The sequence below is a fragment of the Emydura macquarii genome, unplaced genomic scaffold, assembly GCF_026122565.2.
Source record: "Emydura macquarii macquarii isolate MOO-44397 ecotype Brisbane River unplaced genomic scaffold, CSIRO-AGI_Emac_v2 contig_1119, whole genome shotgun sequence".
Lineage (NCBI taxonomy): Eukaryota > Metazoa > Chordata > Testudines > Chelidae > Emydura > Emydura macquarii.
Genome location: NW_027131256.1, coordinates 19,469 through 36,725, shown reverse-complemented (window position 1 = coordinate 36,725; position 17,257 = coordinate 19,469). Strand labels below are relative to the sequence as shown.

The 17,257-nt window shown below is 55.1% G+C and overlaps 1 protein-coding gene across 5 annotated transcripts; it reads left to right on the top strand.

Annotated features, from left to right (window-relative positions):
* Window positions 1-232: 232 nt before the first annotated feature.
* On the top strand, window positions 233-16,940 carry PEX5 (peroxisomal biogenesis factor 5). Of its 5 annotated transcripts, none has more exons than XM_067545879.1 (16): window positions 233-705; window positions 1,413-1,598; window positions 2,079-2,114; window positions 2,295-2,427; window positions 2,654-2,788; window positions 4,267-4,372; window positions 8,836-8,926; window positions 9,214-9,336; window positions 9,689-9,781; window positions 9,976-10,095; window positions 10,885-11,028; window positions 13,754-13,824; window positions 14,207-14,416; window positions 14,606-14,771; window positions 15,036-15,193; window positions 15,688-16,940. In XM_067545879.1, exons 2-16 carry the CDS (start codon window positions 1,449-1,451, stop codon window positions 15,887-15,889), a joined length of 1,938 nt encoding a protein of 645 aa, XP_067401980.1. In that variant the 5' UTR covers window positions 233-705; window positions 1,413-1,448; the 3' UTR covers window positions 15,890-16,940. The 5 variants fall into 5 exon arrangements, with proteins under 5 accessions (XP_067401980.1, XP_067401981.1, XP_067401982.1 ...); XM_067545880.1 differs by lacking the exon at window positions 233-705 and adding an exon at window positions 716-800 and having other exon boundaries at window positions 1,413-1,595; XM_067545881.1 differs by lacking the exons at window positions 233-705; window positions 2,079-2,114 and adding an exon at window positions 716-800 and having other exon boundaries at window positions 1,413-1,595.
* The last annotated feature ends 317 nt before the right edge of the window (window positions 16,941-17,257 follow it).

Below are 17,257 nucleotides of genomic sequence, written 5' to 3'. Positions count from 1 at the left end.
TGCAGTGAGATGAGGGGGACTGGTGGGGCTAGGGAAATAAAGGCTGTCCTGTGCTCAGGGCTGCGGGGCTTCTGCCAGGCCACCCAGCAAGGTGGTCTGTCTTGAGGGGCACCAAGAGAGGGCATGCTTAGCTAGGGAAGGGCGTGTCTGAAGATCAGGAGGTTAAGGTTTTTCTAGTCCTCATGGAGAGCGGGGCACTTGGGGTATGTGGATGAACTTCCTCAGCCCCCATCTCTTCTTCTCCCCCATCTCAGGCTCCGTCTGAGAACTTCATGGGGCGCTTTCTCATGATGCCTGGTGCTAAGGAGTTCCCGGGGCTGCTCTTCCAGGGTGCCGAACCCTTTAGAAACTCCCACTGATGATCGCGCTCTCGGGGTGTCTGGCTGGGGGAGCTGTCTCCGAGGGGCGCGTGGCTCTTTCAGAACTCCCATAGCTCTTCTTCCTCCCTGCCTGATCTTTGAGACTTGCCTTCTCTCCTGGGCCTTGTCTACACACACAAACGGCACCCGTTTAACGGACATCAGTTGAAAAAACCCGTTTCGTTAAATCCCGTTTGCTTAGGGCAGTTTTTAGCGCAACCCCTGGGTTCAACCTCGTGTGAACGGCGCTGCAGGAGCGCTGCCGCGCGGGGTGCCTGGCCCTTTAAGAGTTAGCCCCGCCCCCTGGAGCCCGCTGGGTCTTGCAAGCTGCAGCGGCGGAGCGCAGGTACCGTGCATGGGGGGCGCCCCCGGCCTCTGCCCCGAGCAGGGCCCGGCCCGCGGGCTGCGGCTGGGAACCGGGCCGGGCCGGGCCAGGCTGGGGTGCGGAGCGGAGCTGGGGGTGCTCGGCACTGACACGCCGGGGCGGCTGCGGCCTTGTTGCAGCTCCGGGGGGGTGGATTGCAAATGCCCGGGGGCGGGGAGCCCCCCCCGGGGGCGGGGAGCCGCAGCGTGCGGGGGCAGGGAGGGAGGGACGCGGTGCAGTGACTGCGTGAGGCGGCAGCGCTGGGGGGAGAGGAGAGGAGGGGACCCCCCCCCCCGTCCCAAGGGCGGATGCAGGGAGGATGTTGGGGGGTTAAGGCCCCCCTTTGTCGTGGCACATGGCGCCCATAGCGCTTCCTTTCTGCATCGCTGCCCCCCCCCCCCCCGGGCAAGCCGTTCCAGGGGTGCCCAGGCACCACGACCAGTGCAGCGGTCTCTAGTCTGGTGTATGGGCCCCCAGCCTGCAGTGGGGGTCTCTGCCCCCTGCAGGGGGAAGGGGCATTCGGTCCTTGGCCTTTGCTCGGGGGGGGGGGGGCGGCGGGTCTGTAACGCCTGTACCCGCCCTGCAGCTCAGATGCCCCCCACCAGCTGGTTTATGGAGCAGGGCGCAGCTCTGCTAGCAGTGGGCTGTCTGCCAGGGGTTCATGCCTGCTTTGTGGCTTTCTCCCCCAGGCGGGGCGAGGGTCCCTCGAGAGCGGTGCCCTCACCATGGCCATGAGGGAGCTGGTGGAGCCGGAGTGCGGGGGCTCTAACCCCCTGATGAAGCTGACTGGCCACTTCACCCAGGACAAGGCCCTGCGGCAGGAGGGGCTCCGGGGTCCCTTGGCCTGGCCCCCTGCAGATCTTGGGGCTGAGGTAGTGAGTACTGGGGGGTGGTGGGGGCGTCCGTCAGGTTGCTGGTGTGAGGAATGTTTGGGTGGCTGTTCTGTGGTGAATGCGGGGCAGGGATGCACTGGGGCCTGGGGGTGGGAGGCTGTCGGGGTAGGGGGAGCGGGGAGGCAGCAAGGGGGCTGTCTTAGTGGGAGAAGGGCTGTGAGGGGTAAGGATCTATCTGGACAGGGATTATGGGGCTTGGTCCTGTTGCAGGGGTTGTAGGATCGCTGGAGTGGTGCTGGTGCTGGGTGTCTGTCCTGTCTCACTAGGGGTCTGCCCAGACAGGAGAGATGTGGCAGCTGTCTCATCCATAGCCAGCGGTCTGTCTCAGTGGGATGTTGGTCCAGCTGTGTGTGTGGTGTGGGTCTGTCGTGAGTGGGAGTGTGGTACAAGTCAGTTCCATTGTGGTGGGGAGGTGATGTGAGGTCCCATCACTGGGGTGATTGTTTGGCCTCTTTTCTACAGGTGTCCAAACCTTTGGGATTGGCTTCCGAAGATGAGGTAAAAACAGTTGTATCACTCTCCTTATCACCTTTCTCACGGCCTCGTTCTGTCTGATCCCTTTTCATTCTCCCCATCTCTTGTTTCCTTTTCGCCCTCCCTCCTTTCTGCCCAGTCTCCTATTCCAGAGTCCCTGCGGGGCATTCCCCATCACACGCTCTCTTTTTCTCTCCCTGGCAGCTGGCTGCAGAATTCCTACAAGAACAGAATGCCCCTCTGCTCGCCCGTGCCCCCCAGACCTTTAAAATGGATGATCTGCTGGCTGAGATGCAAGAGATCGAGCAGTCAAGCTTCCGCCAAGCCCCGCAGAGAGGTGGGGTGGGGTGGGGTGGGGAGAGGACAAAGAGCTAGGGGCCTTGGGGCTTCTGCCAGACTGCCCCATGAGGTGGTATGTCTTGAGGGGAACTGAGAGAGAGGGCCTGCTTAGCTAGGGTAGGGGGTGTCTGACGGTCAGGAGGCTAGGGTTTCTCTCATTCTCGTGGGGGTGGGGATCTTGGGGCTTCTCACTGAACCCTCCCCTATCTCTTGCTCTCCCTCAGCGCCGGGTGTGGCAGCCCTGGCTCTGTCTGAGAACTGGGCCCAGGAATTTCTGGCGGCCACGGATACCACAACCGACGTCTCCCCAGATTACAACGAGACTGACTGGTCACAGGAGTTCATTGCGGAGGTGACAGGTGAGGGCTCCCTTTGTGACGTTTGGGTGGGGCATTGCCTGGTCGCATGCCCCCCCTCCATTCTTCCTTGCAGGGGTGTCTGCTGTGCGTGAGATTAGAGTGCATCCTGTAGACACAGCAGACAGTACTGGGAGTAGGGCACTTCGCCCTAGTGACTTGCCTAGGTGGGAATGTTACACTGGTACTACCTGGGGGGGTGAAATTAATCTGATTTAGAGTCATAAAATTTCGGGATGAAAGGCACCACCAGAACATCTAATCTGACCTCCTCTATATCAGAGGCCACCAACACCCACACACTAAACCCAACATCGAAAATGAGACCAAAGTGTTACAGCCCCCAGGAGACCAGAGTATTATGTATGTGTTAATTAAACCATGCAATCACCCCTGCATGGGCCTTCTTGCTGTGGTGCAGGAGTGTCTTATTTTGGTTTAGCTCAAGTCTTTTGGGAATAGATTTAAGGTAAACTGCAGTAAGAGACTCTTGCACTGAAATAAGAGTGTCCAGAGAGGGGTTTCCACCGGTTTAACTAATTTGGTTTAAAAAATGTTAATTTAAACCAGTGCAACTTTCCCACATAGACAAGGCCAAGCCCGGTCTCTCCTCAGCTACATATAGCTCTCTGAAGCTCCCTGTGGGGGTTAAACTTGGGTCCTGGCCCAGAGGGGGATATTTTATTAACTGTTTCAACCAAATCTTTTAATCCATTTCTGTGATCTGAGAGAAGGGCGGGAAATCTACATTTCCCACTTCAAAATAAATGTTGTGGGGTCCTTTCCGTGCCTGGAAACAGCTGCAATTAATGTTTCCTGCCAGGAGGGGAATACTCGCTTCTTGTTGCATTGGCTGGGGAAGTGTCTTGCCCAAGGTCACACAACATGTAGAAGATGTGGGAATGGACCCTAGTCTTCTCCAGTTTCCTCTGCTCTGACTAACTGGATCCTTATCTTGAAGTGGTGGGCAGCAGTTAAACAGCTGCTATGCCCCACCCCAGAGGTGGCTTCTTTTCACTGATCAGTGAAATCTGTATTTATTTCTTTCATACACCTCTTGGAGACAGGTGTCATAATTCACATGTAGGAAGATCTTTGAGAGGCTCTGATGAAAGGAGCTAGAAATTTGCAATGCATTATTCATTTTCCTGATGCATACAACAGCCCACTCTGCTGCTGTCCATGTGGGATGAGACTATATTTTGCAAATACAAATATATATATTTGTATGTTCTATAAAAAAGTAAGAAAATTAGCAGTTGGCCTACATCTGCCTGAATAGATTAGTTGAAGCTGAGGCTTGTTTTATTTCAAAGTAAACAAATGAAACTAAGGAAATGAACTGAACAAAAAAAACAACAACCTCTGTTAATGTAACGATCTGGACTGTAAACTGGAAGATCCAAATTTGAAACTTCTCTGACCAGCATTGTCCGTTTTTAACTCTTGTTCCTCTCTCAATCTCCCAATCTGATGTACAGACCCTCTGTCTGTATCACCTGCCAAGTGGGCAGAAGAATACCTGGAGCAGTCAGAGGAGAAGCTGTGGCTGGGGGAAACTGAAGACCAGTCACTAGCAGATAAGTGGTAAGTTTGTCTGTTCTCCCTCCTGCACCCACTTCTAGTGTCCAGGGTGGGTGAGGTGTGGCGAGATGACAGAAATCCACTCTGAACTAAGTGCTTTTGAGTCTCAAACAAGTTCTCAGATCCTTGGTTGAAGAAAGGGGTGGAGGAAGCTCTGCCTCTTCCCAAGACTGGAGCTTTCAACTACAACATAATTAAACAGGGGGATTCTGGTTTCATAGAGTTTAAGGCCAGAAGGGACCATTATGACCATCTAGTCTGACCTCCTGCATAACACATGAACACAAGGCGAGATTCACAAAGGTGCTGAGGTGCCTAAACCCTAGATTTAAGTGCCAGTTTTTGGCTCCACTGCAATCCACAACTCCTGTCAAACTTTGTAGGCGCCTAAACTCACTTAGTGTCTAAGTTTACAGGGTAAAAGTTCTCCAGGTTCCAAAATTTCTGCCTCTGTGTGAGCCCTGCTGCCTAAGCCCCCGAGTGATTCACAAACTTGGGGAAGATTGGTGTTCACCCGCCTAAGTCTTATGTGGGTGCCCAGTCCGGTAGATGGGCTCAGAGGCTGTCTACTGGAGCAGGTCCCATTCAAAACTTATCTGGAGACGGTGGTGGCGGCGGCCACCTTATAACTCTTAGCTCAGTGGTTAGAGCACTTGCCTGGGGTCTGGGAGACCCAAGTTTAATTCCCTCCTGTGCCGGAGGGGGAGAAGAGATTTGAATAGGGGTCTCCCACCTCTGAGGGGTGTGATCTAACTGCTGTGCTATGGGATATTCTGGTGTGGGACTCCCCCATTCTATCTGTTGAAGCTGTTCTACTGTGGATAAATAATTTTAAAAATGAATTGGAGCCAGGGGACTGGACTCAGAGTCTCCCACCTCCCACCCCTGGGCTACAGAGTCATTCTCTCTCCTTTTGGCCCAATGACTCTCAGGCCTTGTCTATACTTACCTTGGAGATTCGGCGGCAGTCGACCGGAGTTACGCAAACTACGCAAAAAACTTGCGTAACTCCCATCGACTTCTGTGCTTCTGTTCTGCGCGCTGTCTTCACTGCACTGCACCACTTGAGAAGGTGGTCTTAATACGTTGATTTCTGGATCAACTGAGCAGGTCTTCACTGACTGCTCAATCGATCCAGATAAGTCGATCTGACGGCAGCGAATATGCCGCTGACAGTGAAGACATAGCCTTAAAGTGAAGCAGCTTCAACAGGAGAGACTGCCAGAGACCTACATCAGAATATCCCTGAGAGGCAGGAGACCCCTGTTCAAATCCTTTCTCCCACTCACACAGAGAGGGGGAATTGAATCTGGTCTTCCACATCCCAGGTGAGTGCTCTAAACACTGGGCTTTTAAAAAAAAAAAGTTGGGTACCACCACCACATCCTCCTCATCTAGGAATTTTAATGTGGGGCTAGGCATCTGCCTAACTTGTTTTCACAAGAAACACCTTATGCACTTAAGCTGAAGCAGTCTGACTCCAGGAGAGGGGTCCTGGCTGGGGATCACTAGCAGACACAGGTGCCTGTCTCCATGCCCTGTGTTGGCATCTCCTATTGGCTAGCTTAGATGGCTTCTCACCTAGCGTGCTGGCTTTTGTGAATCCCATTCTAAACGGTACAAGGGGTCCACATTCTAAGGGGTTCTAAGAGGCTTTCTTCAGTCAACTAGGGAAATTTTCCAGTTCACAGGACCTGGTTCTCATGGGGGAGAATCATTCATTCTCGTTCTCTTCCTGGTTCTTCAATCATCCTAACATCTGCTGGAAGAGCAATACAGCAGAGCACAAACAAGCCAGGAAGTTTTTGGAGAGTGTCGCTGACAATTTCCTGGTGCAAGTGCTGGAGCAACCAACTAGGGGCCGTGCTTCTCTTGACCTGCTGCTCACAAACAAGGAAGATTTGGTGGGGAAGTAGAAGTGGGTGGCAACCTAGGCAGCAGTGACCATGAGATGGTCGAGTTCAGGATCCTGACAAAAGGAAGAAAGGAGAACAGCAGGATACGGACCATGGACTTCAGAAAAGCAGACTTTGACTCCCTCAGGGAGCTGATGGGCAGGATCTCCTGGGAGGCTAATATGGTGGGGAAATGAATCCAGGGGAGCTGGTTGTATTTTAAAGAAACCTTATTGAGGGCACAGGAGCAAACCATCCCGATGTGCAGAAAGAATAGCAAATATGGTAGGCGTCCAGCTTGGCTTAACAAAGAAGTCTTTGGTGAGCTTAAACACAAAAAAGAAGCTTACAAGAAGTGGAAGCTTGGTCAGATGACTAGGAGGATTATAAAAATACTGCTTGAACATGCAAGAATGAAATCAGGAAGGCCAAAGCACAGTTGGAGTTGCAGCTAGCAAGGGATGTGAAGGGGAACAAGAAGGGTTTCTACAGGTATGTTACCAACAAGAGAAAGATTAAGGAAAGTGTGGGCCCCATACAGAATGGGGGAGGCAACCTAGTGACAGAGGATGTGGAGAAAGCTGAGGTACTCAATGCCTTTTTTGCCTCTGTCTTCACAGACAAGGTCAGCTCCCAGACTGCTGTACTGGGCGGCACAGAATGGTGAGGAGGTGAACATCCCTCAGTGCTGAAGGAACAGGTCCAAGACTATTTAGAAAGATTGGACATACACAGGTCCATGGGGCCAGATGCAATGTACTCGAGGGTGCTGAGGGAGTTAGCCAGTGGCTCTGAAATCACATTAGCTATTATCTTTGAAAGCTCGTGGCAATTGGGGGAGGTCCCTGATGATTGGAAAAAGGCAGATATAGTGCCCATCTTCAAGAAAGGGAGGAAAGAGGATCCAGGGAACTACAGGCCGGTCAGCCTCACCTCAATCCTTGGAAAAATCATGGAGCAGGTCCTCAAGGAATCCATTTTAAGGCACTTGGAAGAGAGGAAGGTGATCAGGAACAGTCAACATGGATTCACCAAGGGCAAGTCATGCCTGACCAACCTCATTGCTTTCTTTGAAGAGGTGACTGGCTCTGTGGATGTGAGGAAAGCGGTGGGCGTGATACGACTTGACTTTAGCAAAGCTTTTGATATGGTCTCTCACAGTATTCTTATCAGGAGGTTAAAGAAGTATGGGTTGGATGAATGGACTATAAAATGGATAGAGAGCTGGCTAGAGCATAGGGCTCAACGGGTAGTGATCAATGGCTCCATGTCTAGCTGGCAGCCAGTAACAAGCGGAGTGCCCCAGGGGTCAGTCCTGTTTTGTTCAACATCTTCATTAATGATCTGGAGGATGGGGTAGATTGCACCCTCAGCAAGTTTGCAGATGACACTAAGATGGGGGGAGTGGTAGATACCCTGGAAGGTAGGGATAGGATACAGAATGACCCAGACAAACTGGAGGATTGGGCCAAAAGAAATCTGATGAGGTTCAACAAGGACAAGTGCAGAGCCCTGCACTTAGGATAGAAGAATCCCATGCACAGCTACAGACGGGACTGTCTGGCTAGGCAACAGTTCTGCAGAAGTGGATAAGAAGCTGGATATGAGTCTGCAGTGTCTTGCTTTAAAGATTTCAAGATGGAGAATGCACTGCATTCCTAGGCAGTTACTCTAATGTCTAGTTATCCTTGCTGTTTTTTAAAAAAAGAGTTGCATTTCATCTTCAGTCTGAATGTATCTAGCTTTAGTTTCCAGTTTCTTGTATTGCTTTTGTTGGTTAGGTTGAAGAGAAGAGCTCTCTCCCATCAGATTATCTTCTTCCTCTGTCGATACATATAAACTCTGACTGAATTACCCCTTAACCGCCTCTTTAAGAAGCCTAACAGTCTTAAGTCACTGGAAGGCTGGTTTCTAGATCTTGAATCCGCCTTGTTGCTCTCGTTTTCTGAAGCCTTTCCTATTTTTCAATATCCTCTTTAAAATGTGGACACCAGGACTGGACGCTTCCAGTAGTGAATTCACCAATGTGTGTGCAGAAGTAATGCCACCCCTCCTACGTCTATTTGATGTTCCCATGTTTATATATCCAAGGATTGCATTTGCCCTCTTAGCCAAACTTTGCACTAAGAGGGCCTGTTGAGTTGGTTATCCACCCTGACCCCCAAATCCTTTCCAGAGTCGCTGTTCTCCAGGATACAGCCCCCATCCTGTATGTGTGACCTGTGTTCTTTATTCCTATATGTGTGACCTTGGTTTTGGCCGTATTAAAACACATGTTGTTTGAATGTGCCCAGGTTATCAAGTGATCCAGATTGCTCTCTATAACTGACGTATCCTTCTTATTTCACTCCGCCAATCTCTGTCTCATCTGGCGCAGTTAACCCAGCAATGACTTCCAGATGGTTGATGAAGAGACTGAATCGTGTTGGGTGAAGAACAGATCTTGTGGGTTCTCCAGCCCCAGGGACTGTGGAGTGGCCTTGTGCAGAGAGAGAGAGGGGCAGACTGTGAATAAACATGGAGCCCACCTGCTGCTTGGTCTCAGATCTGACTCTTTCTGTCTGGTTACAGGTATGAGAAATATCAGCCTGAGGAGGATCTTAAGAAAACTGCCAACGATTTCCTTTCTAAAGTGGATGACCCCAAACTCAGCAGCTCTGAGGTGAGTAATGCCCTGGTGCCCCCCAAAGGTGCGTGTGTGGGGGTGAGAGAGCTCCTGCCGTTCTGCGTCTCCCCTCCTTTCTCCCCGGAGCTCTGGGGATTGAGCCCTGCAACCCCCAGGACCATGCCTTCCACCACACAACCCTGATGGATCCCCTCTTCCTTCTGCTTCTATTGATTCTGGGGGCCCATATCTGCCTAGCAAATAGGGGTATGTGTGGCTGGGGAGTTTGGGGGGGAGGGGTTGTTGGTGAAGGTTTCTTCCCACGTTTCGTTTCTTTGCCACAGTTCCTAAAGTTTGTCCGCCAGATCGGAGACGGGAGGGTGTCGATCGAGGCTAATCAGGTGACCCTGAGCCCCAGAGACCAGGATCAGGCAGAGCAGTGGGCAGCTGAGTTTATACAGCAGCAGGTAGGACCCCCAGCCCCAGCTGCTCACAGAGGTGCAAGCTTCCGTGCAGAACAGCAGGGTGATGTTTCCCTCAGCCATGCCCTCCTAATGCTCTGCCCAGGGTGGTGTGGGGCTCCAGGAGCATGAGCTTCTCCAGAGCAGTGCCTAGCCAGGAGCAGGGATGGGCTTTGGCAGTGTGAACTCCTCACAGTGATGCCTGGGCAGGGGGGAGAATCCAGAATCCCTGTGCAATTAGTGTTGGCTCACAGAGAGGAGAAGTCCTCACAGTGCCTCCTGCCGGCGGGAGAGATGCAGTGCGTTGCTTTCAGATCTTGCAATCTCCAAGCGCTCCCTTTTATTTCCTTCCCTCCAGGGGGTGTCAGATGCTTGGGTGGATCAGTTCACCCGAGCCGGGACTGTGTCGACTCTGGATACAGAATTTGAGCAGGCCAAGACTGCCGTGGAGGTAAAAATGGAGGGGAGGAAGAGGATGGGGTATGAAGGGTGCATTAGGGCCCCAGAACTGGATGAGGCCCCTTCCTTGCCGTGTAGGGGAGAGATAAGGAGAGGGGCTCAGAGCCCTAGAGAGAGGAACCTGTGGGGAACATAGAGCTCAGCAGGGTCTATCCTTTAACCCCCTCCTCCTCCTCCTCTCCTCAGTCAGATGTGGATTTCTGGGACAAGCTGCAGGCAGAGTGGGAGGAGATGGCCAAACGAGATGCTGAGGCTCACCCCTGGCTCTCGGATTACGAGGACCTCAGCACCGCCTCCTACGACAAGGTAATGGGGGGTGAGGGCGGGCAGGGAATGCAGATCCTAGTGCTGTGCGGTGCCGTGCAGCCCAGAGCGCTCCCAGTGTCTGTCCTGCCAAGCTGGGCACTGAGGGCTGCTGTAAGATGGCTCATGCGGCTGGGATCCCTTCTTCGCCTCTCCAGCCCAGCGCTGCTCCTGGCAGCCCGGCTCTTACCTGGGCATGGGTGGAGCGCGGCTGTGAGGAAGTTTGCTGCTGCCGGAGTCTCTGTCAGTACCCTTGAGCAGGGGTCAGACTGGAAGAAATACATGGTGGTTCTTGCCGAAGCCCTGCCCCCTGCTGAAAACACAAACCAGCCGTAATCACAGCGCCAGTTATTCTGGTGCCCCCACCACACAGGTCATTTCATTCTGTGCCCCCGAACTGATGCAGACTCCCTGAATTGTGTAAATTCACACACACAGCCCTGCACAACTGATGCATCTTTCCCCACGATGGCGGGGTGGAGGCACCAGAACTGGGGCATCTTCCACCCCAGACGGGGTGGGGGTCGGAGCGGGCAGGAGCTGCTGTGAGCTGGCCCACTCCGCCCCTGTGCTCTCAGGAGGAAGTACCAGCTGTTTGGTGTGCAGCATGACCACATGACCATCAGCTGTTGGAGTGTGTCTGGCTTGGAGCTGAAAAGGGCGGGAGAGGAGGACGGCGGGCTCACAGACCTGCTGATATGGCATGTGGTTGCATGCCAGCTGTTTCTGAGTCCTGTCTTCGGTCCCCATCTCCTGCCCATATTGTAACCCCTGGCTTGCTGTCTGTGGTAGGGTTACCAGTTTGAGGAGGACAATCCCATGAGGGATCATCCGCAGGCATTTGAAGAAGGGCTGAAGTGCCTGGAGAAGGGTAACCTCCCCAATGCTGTCCTGCTCTTCGAGGCTGCGGTGCAGCAGAAACCCGACCACATGGAGGTGAGTAGCGCAAGGAGAACAGGTCTGCTCCAGGTATCCTGCCACTCGGAGCCTGGCCCAGCTCCCTACGCCTATGGACGGGAGACCAACTTGTCACAGTTTCGAAGCAACGGCACTTGTATCGCCCCCTTCCTGGCCCGCTCCAGGGGTGCTCGGTCACGTCTCTGGTTTCTCGCCCTCCCCTGTCTCTCGGCAGGGGGCCCATGTCCCACCCCTTTCTGTCAGGGAGTTTTAAAGCTGCACAACTCCCTGCCGCAGACTGATATCACCAGCAAGCCAGTCTGCCTAATGGCTAGCGCCTTCGTGTTGTTTTCTCTCCAAGGGCAAGAGTGTTTTATCAGTGACCACACAGCTCTTCCAAAGCGAAGTGCATTTATTCTTGGGGCAAAAGCACTACAGAGAAACCATATTCTTACGTGCTTACTAACACACCAGCCATCGCCACCTTCCACATGGGGCCATCTGGTAGGCCAACGCCCTTCCGTAAGGCTTGGGGCCTCCGCTGGGGCAGAAGATCCTGTCCGTTTGTTGAATCAAAATGAAGGTCCTGAATCTGTTTAAATTCAGCCTTTTATACCAAAAAGCCCTTTCTTTGTCTCTTGGTCTCTGGAAGACCCAGCTTGACCCAGTATATGCAAACCTCCCTACGGCGTGGTGCTTCTCTGGGGATGTTTACAATCACTCCCCGCTGTTTTTAGTTCCTGGAGGAGCTGTGGTCACCTGCCCCATGGAGTAGAACACCATGTTGTACCTAGAACTGTCACCAGTATTATACAAAGATGCAGCCTGGGGTTGCAGCATGTCACACCACTGGGGCAGTTGTGCTGCAGGGGGTGGTGAGAGTGGCCCCAGTTCTCTGGTGTGTAACTCTGCCTGTGTATTTGGACGTGGAGGCAAGGGGGCTCACTGAGAAGATGGTCGGGCTGTTTGCACCTGACCTATGGAGCAGAAAGTCTCCCCAGCACAAAGCTGGCTAGACTCTTGGGGATATAATTGAGATGCATCAGGTTCTAGGGTACCTGCCTTCCTGAAGGACAGGACTTCACGCATGAGCTGCTGAAGTCCTTACCGTAGTGGCAGTGGAGTCACCGTGGTGGTGGTGCTCGGTGTCTTCAATAGCCGTGGAAATGTTGAGTCTTTTGAATCAGCTGAGGACTTGATAGCTAGAGGTGTCTGGCTCAACTCATGCAGCTGGCCTCACTCCTGATTTGGTGTCCTGCTTAGGCCAGGTGGTTGGGCAACTGGATAGTGATCTGGCCAGGCCAGGAGTAAGCCATCTCCTGTGGTTTGAGGCCAGGGCACGCTGCTCCGCTTGGGGTGAAGGACCGGTTCTGAATCTGCTGTCGGCACTGGAACTGGAACACTTGGAGGAGATGAAAATGCCATTCCATCAGTGGTGTGATAGGGCTATGGTCTCTTGTCCTTCTCATTGATCGTGTTGCCTCTTAGGCCCCCACATCCTTGGCTTTGTCCTCACAAATCACATGGTCTAGACTCTGGAGGGCTGTGACAGACTCAGCGAGAGGCAGCGTGGCTGGAATGGCAGTGGAGGAAGTCTTGGGCCCATTCTTTATGGTGCGCTACGGCCGTGCGGGAGGCAAAGAGAGGTGCCTTGCCTTCTTCCTATCCACGGAGCCCTGCTCAGCAGGCCGGTCTGAGTCCTCGCTGTGAGGATGAAACCGATTCGGACCAAACTCTGCTTTCCTGGGGACAGGGCAGTGTTCTGAGTCCGCTCTGCGTGAGTCTCCGGTAGTTTCACGCTGAGACCCTGGAGGGGTGGAGACCCTCCGTCACTGCCTGTGTTAGCTCGTGGAGGCCATCGACAAGTGGCTGGGTCCGTTGCTGGTGGAGATTAACGCTTCCCTGAAAGAAAGGAGGGTGCTGGCTTCCTTGCGAGTCAGGGGAACTTGTGTGTGGCTTACGTCACGTCATGCTGTCAGTCCAGCCAGCCGTCAGCCTGGCTCAAACCTTCCATATCTGGGTGAGATTATGGAGCACATTGGGGCAGGGGGTGAGACCACGCGCAATATCTAGCTGATTTAAACCTCTTTCACCGGAGTCAATCAGGGGACAAGAGTGGGTGCCGCAAGGCGGCTGTGCTGGCCGCGTGGGTAGATGATCTGCTGATGGATGCAGATCGAATCAGGTGTCAAGGCTGCTACATTTAGATCTCTCGGCTGCCTCGGGGCTGTTGATCATGAAATAATGATTCGCCTGTGGACCACAGCGGGCTGCTCGTGGCTGAGTCTCTTACCTCTTGGCGTTCCCACTCCAGTGTCCTGTCCGCTGGGCCGTGCTAGCTCTCTGAAGCTCTCAATGACCTGGGACCTCCCCCTCTTTCTTCCTCCCCCTGGGATCTAGTCCCAGCTGTGACGGGGGGAGGTGCTAAAACTGCAGCTCCTGGGTTTAGCAGAGCAGGGCCTGCTGGCAGCATGTTGTGAGGGAGAAATCACTCCCCTCCATCTTCCCAACTAGCCAAACCTGCCGGCTCCCAGGATGCTTTGCAGAGCACATCTGTTTTCCTGGGGTGTGTGGGAGAGGGGAGGGTGCTGATGAGAGGTTCGTTAACACCAGCTCTGTGGCGTGGGCTGAGGCGACTGACGTGGATATATCAGTTTTTCTTTAATCTCCAAAAATGGTGCCCAGGGCACAAGATGGTGCCTGCAATTGTACCCTCAGTCTGCAGAGGGGTAAATAAACTTGTCTCTGTTTGTTTCTGTGTCAGGCCTGGCAGTACCTGGGAACCACCCAAGCCGAGAACGAACAAGAGCTGTCTGCGATCAGCGCCCTCCGGCGGTGAGTAACCCGTGAAGAGGGGATCTCGGGTAGGACTCCTGGGTTCGGCTCGCGGCTCCCAGAAGAGCTGGCCACTAAAGACACACTTTATCTTGGTGCCCTGCGTAAAGGCTGAACAAAATGCCAGAGCTTTTTCCCTGCCCCAAATGCAAACTGGGACGGATAAATTCCCTGTGGCCTGTTGGCTGCAGTGGAGAGCTGGTTTCTGACCCAAGCCAGGTCTCCTGGATCCTTCCTAGTTTGCCTGGACGCTGATGCTTGCTGTTCTGCCTGTTCAAAGCCCAGTCAGCTGCTGGAGAAGAGTTCTTGCAGGGCCACTGAGCCTCTCTTCCACATCTCCAACAACGCTAATGCTGCGTGCTCTCTCCCCTCTGCCCGGCAGGTGCCTGGAGCTGCAGCCAGGGAACCTCACTGCACTCATGGCTTTGGCCGTCAGCTTCACCAACGAGTCTCTGCAGAAGCAGGCCTGCGAGACCCTGCGGGACTGGCTGCGCCACAAGCCGGCCTACGCCCACCTGATGGCGAAGGAGCCAGAAGGGAGCAGCTCAGGCTTGGGGTCCTCCCGGCGCATCTTGGGCTCCCTGCTGTCTGAGTGAGTCGGGGGGATGGGGAGACGGGGGGAGGTGCAGAATCTCCCCAGGGTGGTCCCAGTCCTGCTTGTGGCCTTGTAGCTGGATCCATTGAGACGGGGGAGGAGGGGAAGAGGGGTGACCCTAGCGAGGATTGGAGGGGGCCTTGTTACCCATCAATGGGCGAGTTCCCTCATTCTTTCCCTCCCCAGCTCCCTCTTCACGGAGGTGAAGGAGCTGTTCCTGGCAGCTGTGCGCAGCGACCCCTCCGCCGTGGACCCGGACGTGCAGTGCGGCCTGGGCGTCCTCTTCAATCTGAGCGGCGAGTATGAGAAAGCCGTGGACTGCTTCAGCGCCGCGCTGAGCGTGCGCCCCAACGTAAGGGGGCAGGGCAGAGAGGAGCCCGGGGCCGGGGGGCTGCTTCAGGTTCACACGGGTGGAGCTGGGGGGTGGGGCTGGGCCCTGCTTTGGGCGGAAGGATGGTGCGGTGAGCCGCGGCCTGGCCTGAGGGGGTGGGAAGGTTTGAATGCGGGGTGGACGGGGGGAGAGGAGAGGAGGGTTGTGAAGGACGGGCTCTCTGGGATGGGAGAGTGGGATGCCTGATGCCCCCCTCACATCTTTCCTGCCCCCTCCCCTTTCCAGGACCACCTGCTGTGGAACAAGCTGGGCGCCACGCTGGCCAACGGGAATCACAGCGAGGAGGCCGTGGCTGCGTATCGCCGGGCGCTGGAGCTGCAGCCAGGCTACATCCGCTCCCGCTACAACCTGGGCATCAGCTGCATCAACCTGGGGGCCCATCGGTGAGTGGGAGCCGGGGGGGACGGGCGGCGGGGCAGCCCAGTCTGCTTCGACCCGAGTATCAGTAATGCCCCATCAGTGGGGGGGGTGAGGGGCTATTGGTGAGGGTGAGCCGCGGGGTCTCTCTGGACACAGGATTCTCTGGCAGAGAGGGAGCAGAGCACACCTGTCTGCAGACTCTGCCCCGGGAGCAAAGTCCCAGCTGACATGCACCCTTGCGTCCCAGGCAGGGAGCATCTTAAAACGACCACTTCTCTGCCTAGACGGAAAGTGAGACTGGTGCATGGGGGCGAGGCTGCCCAGCCAGACCCGCTGCAGCGTGGCTGTCGGCTCCATCAGGCCTGCGGGGCCAGTGCAGGCCGGGGAGGAGCCGGGGTGGGAAGAGGGGCTGGAGGCCGTGTGGGAGTTCGGCGGTTGAGCTGTCCAGGGAAGGGATGTAGTTGATGCGCTGCCCTCCCCGGTTAACGCTCTCTCCCCCTTCCCCCCGTGCTGGCAGGGAGGCAGTGGAGCACTTCCTGGAGGCCCTGCACACGCAACAGAAGAGCCGGGGCCCCCGGGGCCAGCAGGGCGCCATGTCTGACAACATCTGGAGCACCCTCCGCATGGCCCTCTCCATGCTGGGCCAGAGCGACCTGTATGGGGCGGCCGATGCCCGGGACCTTCCCGCCCTGCTCCAGGCCTTTGGCCTCCAGCAGTGACTAGAGGACGGGCTCCCCTGTGAATGCAGGATGGGCCCAACCCAGCACTGATGGCCCCCAAGCCCCTTCTGGGGAAAAAAAAAAGGGTGTACCGGGGTTCATACATGTCTCCTCTTCAGATCTGCCGTTCGCTTTCTGGGGGCAGGTCCCTGGCTGCCGTTTCTGTAGGACTTCCCAGGCCGAGCGTAACTTCTCTCGCCTGCGGCGTGTGGCCTGAGCAGCTCACGTGGCGCCATCTCCCCACGTGGCTCTGACCCTCTGCTGGGACGTGAGCTGCCGGCCCTGGGACGCAGAGCGGTGGGGGCGGAAGGGCTGGGGCAATAGAAGTGTGTCGGGATCACTTCTTACCAGGCAGAATAACAAGCTGGCACCTGTGCCGCCTCCCCACGGCTGCCCCCGTTGCCCTGGGAGAGCCTGCGCTACAAGGGCCGTGCAGCTCGAGTGACTGGCTCTGGGTGTGCTGGTGAGATGTAGGATTGCCCTGGAGTGTTGGCGGTGCCTGTCTCGGCTTGCTGTGGGGTCTGTGCGTGCGGTGACTACTTACCAGGGTCTTTCCCGGCGGAGCGTGCAGCACCTCCTGCACCAGGTGTGTGCAGTGGGGGGGTCGCTTTGTGAGGCTGTGGATTCCCCCCCTCCCCCCCTTTTCTGGCTGCTAGGAACTTTACAGAGCAGCGCGGGGTCCTGGCTGTGCGCGTGTCTCACTGGGCCCGGCAGGGCTCACTCTCACTTCAGACATGAGAGGAGGCTCTGAGACTGCAGTCAGGAGAGGAGTTGCTGAGGCGGAGTCTGAGGGTCACCCGGGGACCAGGGGGAAGCTGGCTGAATATAGAAGCACCCTGGCGGCAGGCAGGGGTGAGGTCTTAATTTTCTCTTGATCGTCCATCGTTGTAGAATAAAATGGGAGCTGTTTTCTCTGTGCGGGTGGCGCCCCCCAGCCTGCCATTGAAACTTGTGAATTATAAATATCTGTATATGATTTTGTTGGGAAAATGTTTTTAATTGTAAAATATTTTGTATAATAGAAGGGAAAAAATTAAACTTGCCAAAATACTGTAGTTTCTGGCTGTGTGTGTGGGTGGTTGGGTGGGTGGGTGTTGGGGGGGCGTATGAGCCCTTGTGTCTGGAATTTGAGAGGATTTTACCCCTGTTCTCAGATGGTTCGACCCCACCCCCATCCAGAAAGGATGTTGTGTAACTGTAAAGGGATGCTGCTGTTGTCTGTGTGTGTCTCCCCCCTACCCTGCACCTTCCTGGGACACTACGGCAGTCTGGGCCTATGACCTGATCTGTCCCTGCCTAGGACCAGCATGTACTCTAGCTGCCCTGGGCCCTTTCCCCCTGTGGGGTGGGGTGGGATGAGGTGGGGGA